This window comes from Vidua chalybeata, chromosome 3 (assembly GCF_026979565.1).
Source record: "Vidua chalybeata isolate OUT-0048 chromosome 3, bVidCha1 merged haplotype, whole genome shotgun sequence".
Taxonomy (NCBI): domain Eukaryota; kingdom Metazoa; phylum Chordata; class Aves; order Passeriformes; family Viduidae; genus Vidua; species Vidua chalybeata.
This window is the reverse complement of record NC_071532.1, coordinates 92998749-93010955: the sequence shown is the minus strand read 5'-3', so window position 1 is coordinate 93010955 and position 12207 is coordinate 92998749. Positions and strand designations below refer to the sequence as shown.

The following is a 12207-nucleotide window of genomic DNA, read 5'->3' as shown; positions in this document are numbered from 1 at the left end:
ACTTGCCCTTTTAGTTGTGCTTGGAAGAAGGTATCAAAAAAGAGAAAAAAATGTTCTGTAGATACAGCATAATTAGAGATGGCAAGTAATAAAATAAACACAGTCTTTGAGCATTCTTCTGTTTGTCCATCAAAACCCACACTATTTATTTCACCTGACAAAATGTGTGTCAGACTGTGGAAAGCTTAGTCAAGTTCTGTTGTTTCAGGCAAACGAAATAAGACAATTCCAAATGCAAATTATGATTGCTATTCCTTCTGCTAAATAGCTAGAATTGGTCATTTGTTCAAATCCTTAGGAAATACCAAATCATAATAAAAATTGGAAAGATGAACTTGCAAAGAATGTGAAGTCCTTTGAGACAGGAGTGGAGGAAAATTTAGACTTTTATTCTGCTGAATATTGCCTTTTACATCACTGGGTTCACTTTTGCACTTACTTTTTTTAAATTAGCTATAGAGAAACTGACATTTATTTTGACATAGGTATTGTGGAGACAGCAACATAGATCTTGAGAAGGTAATCATCTGTGTAAAAAAGCCCAGTGAGTGACTGTATATTAGAAATATACAAGAATATAAAAGAAGGAATGTGATTTTCTTTAAAAAGTAGTAATTGCTTTTCCATTAATATTATAATGTAGTCATAGAAAAGTGTTTGGGTTAAGCATGTCACAGCTGCTGATTGAACTTTACAGGTTAACATTTTAGCATGCTGTAATTTTGAGTTTCCATAATGCATTAGACTAATGGGAAGGAATCAGCTTTGCCAGAAAGCTGTTTGTCCATTTCCTTGACATAAAAGTATTTCCTTCTGATTCTTTGGATGCAGAAATGTAGAATTCAATTTAACAACCATGGCAAAATATTCAGATGCCTACTTTTCAAATGTTTTACAAAGTAATTAGTGTATCCTAAATTGTTCAGAGAAGGAGCATGGAAGATAACACTGAAAAGTTCAAAGGATCAGCAAAGAAATCTTTGGTACCTTTTAACTCCTAACCTGAAACTTACTATTCAGAAAGGAATAGTATGTAGTGCTGTTCTTATCTCTCCTTTACAGCAACTGTGCACAGTGGTATTTATCAATGTTGGTGTCTTGATTTGGTCAGTTGCTGGTCATATTCCAGTAATTAATTCTGGAACTTTGATTATATCGCTTGATCCTGTTTATAACTACAGGTACTAGTTCTACCGGTACTTTTCACTGGGCCATGACCCTTCTTTATGTGTGCTGTATTTAATCATATGTGCTTATAATCCACAAAAACACCTATACAATGATTTCCTTGGGGGCAGCAGATCTTTCGAAGCAACTTGTCTGCTGCAAGACTGTAACACTGGTCCTCAGATGCACACATGGAGAAAGGCAAATGTTGCTTACAACAGCAGGTCTTAGAAGGGTGAGCTGTTTATTATCTTTCAAAAAATGCAAACTGCTTGGCTGTACCATTTGGCATTAGATAAAGTTGAATTTTCAACAGTACGGTGAGCACATTTTAGTTGTTTGGGATTCTTTTCAGCATTAAGTTTCAAACATCACATTAGTGAGAAAAATACATTTCTGCAGTATTTTTAAATAGGAAATACATTTTGTTATATTGCTATTGCCAAGTTTGTACAGAATAAAAACACAGGTAGAATGTTCTTATTGCAAACTACACAAATAGTAATTTATGCACTCAGAGTACAGTTGCAGTATTTAATTTCTTTTAGACTTCAGTGTCAAAGTACCTTGGAAAAGGATGTTTTTTATTTGCATATTTCCTTGATTGACTAAATGACTTGTTTTCTCATTAGTGTGCCATGCCAGGGTAATGCATTGAATTTGCATTTATTTGCATTAGTTAATTTGCTATCAGGATGGTTAATTTGTGCATTTTTTACTGTTCCACTCCTTTAACACATTGATGGGAGAACGTTTGCCAAGAGAGCTTCATACAGGAGCAGAGAGCAACAAAGGTACAGAGTGACCAGTGGTAACACTGCAAATGGAAATACAATGGACCCACCCTAGGGCTTCCATGTCTTTGAGATATATGATTTGTGTAGTGTACATGTAGTGAATAGAAGTCCTTTGGAAAAGCCCTGGCATTCTAGGCATATGCCAATAGGGTTGGTATTCACATGCACAGAGAACCCAAGCTCCCAGAGAAGCACTGGAGTTACTGTACATCTCTAAGACCTGCCTGTAGAGAGAGAGAACAGCACACATACACTAATCCATCTCACCGTGTGTTAGTCCTATCCCAGATGGAATTTTGAATAAAAAAATAAATACTTTGGAAATTAAGCTTTTTTAGAAAATAGCTGGAGGCTTTGGCGGCGGGGGGCGGGGGGGGGTGTTGGGTTTTATTTTTTCCATTGACATATATAAATCAAGACAAATTTTGTCAGGCATGTCAATAAGCACTGGGAAAAAATTGCTGACTTATAAATTCAAATTTATTAAAAATACTGATTTTGAGATTAAAAATTTATTCAGCAATTGAAAGAATATATGGATATTAAAAGAACGAGACTCTTGTAATACTAGTAGCTCTAAACCTCATATCTGTCTTCCATCATGACAGCAAAAGACTAATCAAAGTATGTGAATTAAAATGGAGAGTAGAGATTGTCAAGAGTAAAATAAGGGCTAAATGAGAACAAGGTTGTTGCTAAGATATTTTCCAGGATTTTCCTCGCTCTTTTGCACATCCTGCTATATATGCTAATTATTAACATTTCAAATCTGCTCTAGTTATAAACTATTTCATATTAAAAGCATTGGGAATGTGAAATATATGAGAAAACATGTCAAGGAATTCCTCCTATTTATTTCAAGTCTTCTAAACATGCAGTCCTTTGTTTCTTCTCTCTTTAAAAGACTTCAAGGCTTCTCAAAATGAACAGAAACCCCAGAAACAAATGAGATGGAAGCAAATATTCTAAGTGTGAAGGCTGATTCACAGTTGCATTTTTGGAGACAAACCCTAATTGTAGCGTAGAGAATGGACTCAGTCATCTTCATTTATCATCAGAAGATCACACTTCAAAATACCTACTGGGTTTTTTATAATCTCCAGAATCTACATTGAACAAATCCTTCTTATGAATTAAAGGCTGTATCCAGGGAGATTAATGCAATAGCTTGCTTGCCTAAGTTTTTTGTAAAAAAAGGAGATCTTCTGCATAATTTAATTATATATATGTGTGTGTGTGAGTGTATATATACATATATATATATATATATATATATATATATATATAAATTATTCCTGTCACATAGTAAAAACGTTGTTAATGATATTCTGCACTCTCAAACTAGAATTTTCCTTTAACACAAAGCATTTAGTACCCATATGTTAAATGTACTTAGATAGGCACCTACATTTTCTTTGTACAGTTTAGGTTATACCATCTCTGTCAGTGCTCTACTTCAGTGTATACACAGCAATCAAAAGAAATATTTGCATTGATTACGCTGGTCTTTGGATCATAAATGATCCACAGCTATGGAAGTAAGTACTGTTTATTCTCCTCCTAAAATGACTGTTAGACTGTTTTTGTGAGAGGAGTGTATGAAGTTGCCTGGAGAAGTCACTGAAGTCAGTGTTGTTTCAGAGCAATTTGCCACTTAGCATTAAATGCACCAAAAAAATTATCAGTAACCTCTACTGTATACATTATTTTCTTTCTACAATCTCGTATAAGCTTGACATAAATCCCATTTCTAAATTCCGGCCTGTATTTTTAGTAAAAAGTCCTTTCTTAGAAGATCAGAGAAGATTTCAAGCTGCTCCTTTTGATAATTAGCAGTTACTGTGCCATGCCACATATTTGAGTAGTCCAGATGTTCAGCTGGGAAGTAGCACAGTGGCAAAATGTAGCTCCATGGTGAGACACAAAAATCTCACAAGCATTAAAGTATAGGTTTATTTTGCCAGGTTTTTAAAAATTATTTTGAAAGAGTGTATGTTTTTGTCTGGTTAAAATCTTCCATCAGTTAAGTAAAGCAATAGCTGTTAGTACTTTAGTACTGTAGTTTTATTTCAAGTGTCTTTCCTACTTTGAAGTCACTGCATACAAATAAGGTCTCCCCATACCTAAGAGTGGTTATCTGAATTCACAATTACATGTACTTGATCTAGTGTCAAAAGTAGTGTTTTCTACTCTATTTAGTCTTGTTATCACTGAGAAGTCTATGCAAAAGAGGAAGGGTGAATTATTTCCCTTCCTGTACCTCATCAGAGAGATTGTTTATTAAACTCTAATTATAGAATAAATTGGTTACAACAGTGGAAACCCATTGAGGGCAGAGAAGTCGCATGGGGAGAGCTAATGTGGCCTGAAGGACTCTTCCTGCTAATGTTTATGGGAGTGAAGCAAAAGCCAACAGGTTAAAATCTGTTTTCTTATGCATTGAATATATTAACTTCAAGTTTACCTTTGAGGCAGTATGCACAGAAGCTTAGACTGGAATTTTTAAGATGCTGCAATGTTATTGCAGTTGCAGTGCTCATGTTTAAGAGCAGAGTAAGACTTTAGAAGACAGAAATAAATATTGTTTTTAGAGTAGTTAAAATATTATCTAAAAAAGCATAGTAAATACTTTGAAAGAATAATTTAGTTCATGCATTCTTTGCTAGAATGAGTGCATATAAACATACTAAGATTGATTATTACAAGTGAGTTATTTGCCATAGTGATTTGCATTTATTCAAATAATTTTGCGTTCATATAATTTACTTGTGGATCCTTTACTACACTAACACTAACTAACAGTGTTAGTATCTGATACTTAGTTTTCAAATTAAGATCAGCAGTTCCTGATCTCTGAGGATTGATAGTATTGTCAGCTCCTTGTACTGACAGCAAGGAATGTGGAGGGGACAGTTAGGTCTTTGTGAAAGGTAAGACATAGAATCACAGAATCATGGAATATCTTGAGTTGGAAGGGACTCACAAGGATCACTGATAAGATAGAAATAATCTCAAGGTGCTCCATTACATATGCTACTAATATTATAAGCCTAGTGGACATAAGCACATATGACAACATTTTTAATAGCATAAAATGCCAATTTTAAGAAACTTTTGGCTCTTTATTTTTGCAATGAAAGAGGAAGCTGATTTACTATATTAGATCTACTCCTTTCTTCTGCTTTTGATATGACTGCCTATTTTTTCTTTCCTCTTTTGTGTGAGATTCCGTCATAAACATATAAAGAGAAAATTCTTCACATTGTTTTGCTTTACTGAGACTGTAGGCTAATTTGAAAATAATAAGGCTTTTAGAACCCGTGTAAATATTAAAACAATAATGAATCAAGGACTATAATAACAGATTTAGTAAAGCATATTTGAGTTTCAATAGTCACACAATCAAACCAAATGTATTACTTTTTATCTTCTGCTCATTTGAGTTTAACCTGGCCAATCAGATGACAGAGTTTCCTGCTGTTTTCTAGCAGGAGTCTTTATAATATCTGTCATACAGCAATGCAGTTTGTTCATTTTTTTTTTTCTTTATGATTGCAAATTACTGTCTTATTTTCCACTTTTACTTGTCTTGGTATTTGCCTCCATTTTACATTTTATTGGTCGTTACAATATTTGCAATGCTAGATTTTGCCTGCATACCCACACACACACACACACACACAAAATCGGCATTGTGCTGTTACAAGGCATAGTGACAAAATGAAAGCATTAAAATATCAAGGCAATCATCAGGTCATTTAGTTAGTGTCAGTCTTGGCAAGCTGGAGGAAGGACAATTTGGCAAGAGTTTATATCTAGAGATAAGTGATATAATTTTTATTTTGATACCTGGATCATCATTTTTCTGATAATTTTTGGAATAAAATTTTAGAGCATATTACTTAATTTCTGTCTGTGAATTCTAGGTATCAATTGCATATTAGGTAAATTACTCAGGATTATATCTCCAGGTAAAATGCCAATAAGAAAACACTTGAAAACAGACAGATAAAAAACTTTTTCTCAATGAGTTGCATCAATAGAAAGATACCAACCCATTCCAAATAAAGGTAAAAGATAAATCTGCCTCCACATATCAGAAGCAGAGTTCAAAAGAAGACCTGCTATTTCTTACTAAACCAATGTAGCTGGCAAAAACAGGTATGTTTTTGATATGCAATAATGAAGAAGGGTGTGTGTTGCAAGTCTGCCTGCTTTGTTCCAGAAAAAAATTGATGGACTGATTGATGTTCTCTGTAGGGGCCTTTCCTAGTTTATGTCTTTGCATCATCATGTTTCCAACAACACTCTGTCTGAGCTGCTGAGCAATCTCCGTGGAAATCAAAAGTCTATTCTCTGTCCATTGGCCACTGCTCACCTCCAGAGTGCTACTAGCCGTATGCTGCCCCCACAACTATGATACCATTGACCCTCCTCACCCTATTTCTGTGTTCAGGAACCTGGCCTACCCCTCATACCTCAGGACTCACTCCCTAGATAGCAAGGAGCACATTATATAAAAATGTTCATCCCTAGGATATTAGTCTTTCAAGGAGTGCAGTTCATTGGAAAGGGCTGAAGGCAAAGACTGACATGTGAGGAGATGTCAGCTTGGCTTCATCTCTCTGGCTTTGTCTTAGGTGTGAACTGGCCACAATGTCCTGTCCTTCCATGCTGAGCCATGCGAGTGAGCAGAAGGCCCTGATAAATCCTTTGTTCCTATCTGCTCAACTTCTTCAATCTAGCCACCCAAAACCTCTTTTCCCTTGTCAAACCTTAAGACTTGTAACCTGTAGAGCCTGTGCCTACATCACTGACACCATCATCTGGAGTTGCAGTTCAGTCGAACAAGTTCAAGGAACTTGATCAACAAGTGGAAGTAATAAGAAATTATGATGGTCTTTTCCTTTGGACCGAGTCCAATAAAAAAATAAAATACAATTGATTTATGGAATAGTTTGGGTTGGAAGGGACTTTAAAGAACTTCTAGTTACAACCCCCTTCCATGGGCAGGAACACCTTTCACTAGACCAGGGAGCTCAGGGTCCCATCCAATTTGGCCTCAAACACACTTCCAGAAATAATGTATCCACAACTTCTCTGGTCAATCTGTTCCTAAATTATATGATTTAACTCAGACTGACTGTTTGCTTTGGGATGAACCCCAGTACCACAGCTCTTAGAAACAGTTTAGACTTCCTCATCACTCCAATCGTTGTTATGGATTTCAACATCAAACAACATCCTCCAGAAAATGTTTGCCCACCTTGGACATCATCTTCCCACTAGCACTCCTACAGGTGCAACCAGGAGCCACAGTCTAAGCATTTTGTGTCTGCTCTTATTCACTACAGAGTCACAGAGTGGGTCGGTTTAGAAGAGACCACACTGGGTCATCTGGTCTGACCTCCCTGCTAAAACAGGGTCATCCCAGAGCACACTGCACAGGAGTGTATCCAGATGGTTCTTGAACATCCCCAGGAAAGGAGACTCCACAGCCTCTCTGAGCAATCTGCTCCAGTCCTTGGTCACTCACACTGCAAAGGAGTTCTTCCACGTATTCAGTTTCTGCCCATTGCTTCTTGTCTTATTGCTTGGTACCACTGAGAAAAGCTTGGAAATATTCTCTTGATACCCTCTCTTCAGATACTTGCAGACATTTATAAGGTGCCTGGTGCTATACTGTGCAGTTCAAGCATGCCATTAACATTTACTAGAGGATTCCTGCACTTGCTGTTCTGATTAACATCTCCAAGACATACACACATGTAAATATGAACGTGTGCTCATTGCTGGCTGGAGCTCCCTTCCATTCACCTATGCATGAATGTATGCTGAGCTAAGGCTTAAAGATGGAAGGAGAAGTTACCAGAAACTCTCTTCCTCAAGAAGTATAGTCCACATATGCACTTATTTCCCACCCTCCTCCCACCTTGTCCCTGGATCCCTTCAGAAACCAGGTGGGGTTGGGACTGTGCAGCTGAGGCACAGCTGCAGAGACCATCAGGCTCTTTCCAGACATGCCTGTGACTGCTGCAAGGGTAAAACTTTTCTTATCTTTATCATCAGATATAATCTTTGAATTCACACATGGAGTGTGCATATGGAAAACTGGTTGATAATAGTTTTTTTTTTATTTAACAGTGAAAACATTATTCAAAAGGAAAAGTCAGTTCTACTCTTTTTCTTTTTTTTTTCCTGCCTCTCCCTTGATTCAGTACAATTTGCATACTGCAGCACTTGCTCTGTCTGTGTCAAAGACTTGGGGGCGGTGTGGTGGTGGGGAGTGCTATATAAAATCCCACAGAAACTGGCAAACACAAGTCTCAGTCTTGAAGGAAACTATTGTGAATATATTTTGGTAAGTGTATTTCAGATGGGAATGCTATAAAAAGTGCATAAATTGCCTGCTTGATACAGCATTTTCAGGACTGTGTTATTTAAAAAAGGTGAGATAGGGCATTCTGCTCTATTCCTTACATCATTTAATGGCCTTATATTTGTCAACATAGTTGTCAATAAAATTTCATTGCTCCATTTCTTTTTATCACTTGCAAGCTTATGGGGATACTTCAGACTTTATTTTAATTTGTAAATCAAGGACTATAATGAGACTGGTTTATAATAACATAAAACAGAGTTACCCTGTGGATTCCTCATTCTAATAACAGCCCTTCCAGACCATACTTACTCTCTGATCCCACCAAACTGAGTAATTGCTTCGGCTTGGATTTGAAATAGAGAATTACATAGCAGAAGAATTTGTGCAAAACTTTAATAAGGTACAGCACCAAAACAATAATACCAGACTGAATACCTATTGCATTTATTTGACTGTGCTAGGTGCTTCTTAGCAGTAAGATATGAAATACATAATTAATTTTGAATGAGTGTGTGCAAAATTGTGCTGAGTTGTCAATGCTCACTCTGCAGATGTATCTTTTGTGTTGAATTAGGTGGAAACAGCAACTGATTCAGATACTGAAAGCAGAGGCTTACGGGAATACCACTCTGTTGGAATTCAAGTGGAAGATGAAAAACGGTAATTTAAGCATGTTCAAAAATCTGTAGTCTTTCATAACACAACATACATTTGTAAACTGATTTAATAAATAACACCTGACAGGTGCTGCCACTAAATAATCCCCAATGCCAAATTTCTTATAAGCATGTTTATCTTTTGGTAAAATTTGTGAGATTACTTAGCAGTTGCTTCACATTTATCTAACTTTCCAGCTTTTAATTGGAGGAAGGAAATTAAAGTATTAAATTGAAATAGTGGCTTAATATAATTATTGTCAGAACAAATACTAAGAGCTACATGTTGGAACAGTCTTCCTTTGATAGGACTCCTCATGCTGATCCAGGCTTCCCCAGTCCACAAAAGGAGACAAAAGTCTTAGGACGGTACCTTTATTCTAAACTAGAATCAGCTTTCTGATTTGTTCACTTTTAAAGTTTTTTAAAGCTGCTGGCCCATGTACTGACCCACAGGTTAACCCTGGTAGGTACTGTTTGTCAAGTACTGGACCAGGACCATTATCTCATTTCACAGCAGCTGTCTGAGAGTATCAGGCTGCTAATTGCCTTTTGCCATCACTGACTACAAATAATTTGATACAATGGACTCCAATGTCAAAAGATTTCACAAATAATCTTTGCTTCTCTATCTAACATTTTAACACAAAGCTTTTCTAAAATGTCATTATTCAGTGTCATATAACAGTGGAAAATCAACTTTTAATGGGCACCCTATAAGACCAAAAAAAACCCCAACCCACAGTCTTAAACATGCTGGTATTATCTTTCTTTAATTACAGGATTCTCAAAAGTCCTAACTGAGCAGATTTTCAGATCTTCCTACTTAAAATTCTGAACATTGGAAAGTTTTTATACATATACTTTACAGACTTCTATCAGGAAGTCCTAGTTTTGCTAGTTATTTCCAGTTTATTTAGTAACAGCACGTGTTATTTTGTAGTATGAGAACAAATCAATATTTGCTTCCAGAGACAATTTAAATTATTTTCTTTTGTACCCTTGCTTAGATCAATGATTCCACTGTGCATTTTTTTCCTCTCTGCTCTGTTGCTACTCACCATCTAATTTTAGTGAGTTATACACAAAGAAAAAATGTTTAACATAAAGCCCAATGAGAAGAATAGAAACCATTCCATCTCACTGACACATTATTCTGTGCCTCTGTACCACCACATACATTATTTATATGTCTTAATATCTTTTCTTTCTTCCCCCTTCACCAAGACATGGACGATTCAAGCGCTCGAACAGTGTAACAGCAGCTGTCCAGGCTGACCTGGAACTGGAGGGTTTTCCAGGACACATCACCATGGAGGATAAGGGACTTCAGTTTGGCTCATCATTCCAGCAGCACTCAGAGCCCAGCACACCCACCCAATATAGTGCAGTGAGAACTGTACGGACACAGGGACTGTTCAGTTACAGAGAAGATTATAGGACCCCAGTTGACACCTCAAACCTTCCACCACCAGAACCCTGGCTGGAGCCAGCCATTGAGACAGTAGAGACTGGTCGAATGTCTCCTTGTCGACGGGACGGATCTTGGTTTATGAAGTTACTACACACTGAAACTAAGAGAATGGAAGGATGGTGCAAAGAAATGGAAAGAGAAGCAGAAGAAAATGATCTTTCTGAAGAAAGTAAGAACATTTCAGTATATTTTCAGTATACAGATGATTACTAAAATATGAAATGTTAGGATAAAGCAGTGAGCTGTGGTTTGTCCTCACTCATTCTGTAGGAGAAAAGAACCATAATACATAAGAACACTGTCCTGCAGCTGGCTGCGCAAGATGGTGCGTTCCAGAGTAAGGTTTTGTGGAAGTAGTTAAAGAGCCAACTCTAGAGTCCAGTGCAGGATCAAAGTCTGGTATTACATGGAGCTTACATGGTGCAATAGCTCCATCCACAGCTCCAAATTTGACACAGTCTTACCATTCACTTATATGGCTTCAGTCTTGGCCATTTGCCAGAGCACACAGGGTGGTCTTACATGAACATTGTTTTGCCCTTTTCCTGAAACCTGGGATTTTGCCTCTTAGTGAGCAGCCATTTAAAAAATGTTTCCATTCCTTTACAGGCACTTCAGCCTATTGGAAATACAGAAAGCATAGCAGGCAAGAACAACAGTTAAAGTACTTCTGCAGTTAGACAGGCATATATATTATTAGAAAATTCAGCTGCATTTTCTTATTACAATTTTGTCAAGAATCATTATTATTCTCTCATGTCCTGTGGACACCTTGAAAGGAGTGATGGGATCAAGTGAAAAATAATGTAGACTATTTTGGAACAAGATCCAAGACAGCGCTAATGATAGTAATATATCAAAGTGGTCCTAGGACTCAGTAGCCAGCTCCCTGTGATTCCCTTTGAGGTCAATTATACTTCTTCTTCAGGCTCAGTTTTATAAATATTTCAATCCCTGACAATCTGAATTATTGTCTCAGCTGAGATTTTCTCCAACCACAAATGAATTCATATTAACTTTTTTACTAGCATATTTCCCTGCACTCTTACAAATTTCACCATCACCTCTGACTACTGTTTTCTGATCGTCTTCTTTCCCCCTCAATGAGTTCTTGCTATGATGTACCCTCAAGTCTTGAGCCAGGCCAGCATGGTGACTAAAAGGCCAATTTCTATTTCTTGCACTGACCTTTTCAAAGCAAAAAATGTCTATGTTTTACGTCATCGTTTTTTTTTTATTTTACAGTCATATTTCTCTGCTGTATTGTGCACAAGTCTGACAAGTAACAACAGAGAATTTGGGGTGGGGCGGTGAGTAAGGCTGGTTTTCCTTCTTCAGCCTCTGGTGCTTTATGGACTGTGGGTTTTGTCCTTATTTTCATCATGGCAGAGCAGAGCTCAGAATTTTCCCCTTCCATTGATACTGTGAAGACTTTAATACCCTCCTAGGGTCTCTTAAATAACAACATATTTTGCTGTGATTAGCCTGTGGACTGTCTTGCACAGTCCATGCTTTCATAATGGTTATTCCTCAGTACTTCTTTTTTTCACATATGTTCTATTTTTCAATTCTTCAAGTCTTTGCAGTGCTGAATACTGACGTTTCAATGTCATCATTAAGAATCCCAAAGCACCTGCTTCCCGGATCACCTGTTACTGATGTAGGAACATCAGTGTTTTCTGTCTGAAGCAGAAGTTCAAAGAGCAAGACTTTGATCTCCTTTGAAAGTGT

General features: G+C 37.0%; 1 protein-coding gene across 9 annotated transcripts in view; it reads left to right on the top strand.

Moving 5' to 3' along the window:
- The window catches only part of DLGAP2 (DLG associated protein 2), a 449026-nt gene that overhangs the window by 422059 nt on the left and 14760 nt on the right, over positions 1 to 12207 (top strand). For all 9 annotated transcript variants that reach the window (XM_053938073.1, XM_053938076.1, XM_053938074.1 and 6 more), the window contains 2 exons: positions 8921 to 9006; positions 10230 to 10645. In XM_053938073.1, the coding sequence (XP_053794048.1) occupies positions 8921 to 9006; positions 10230 to 10645 (502 nt within the window). The remainder of the gene's footprint in view (positions 1 to 8920; positions 9007 to 10229; positions 10646 to 12207) is intronic.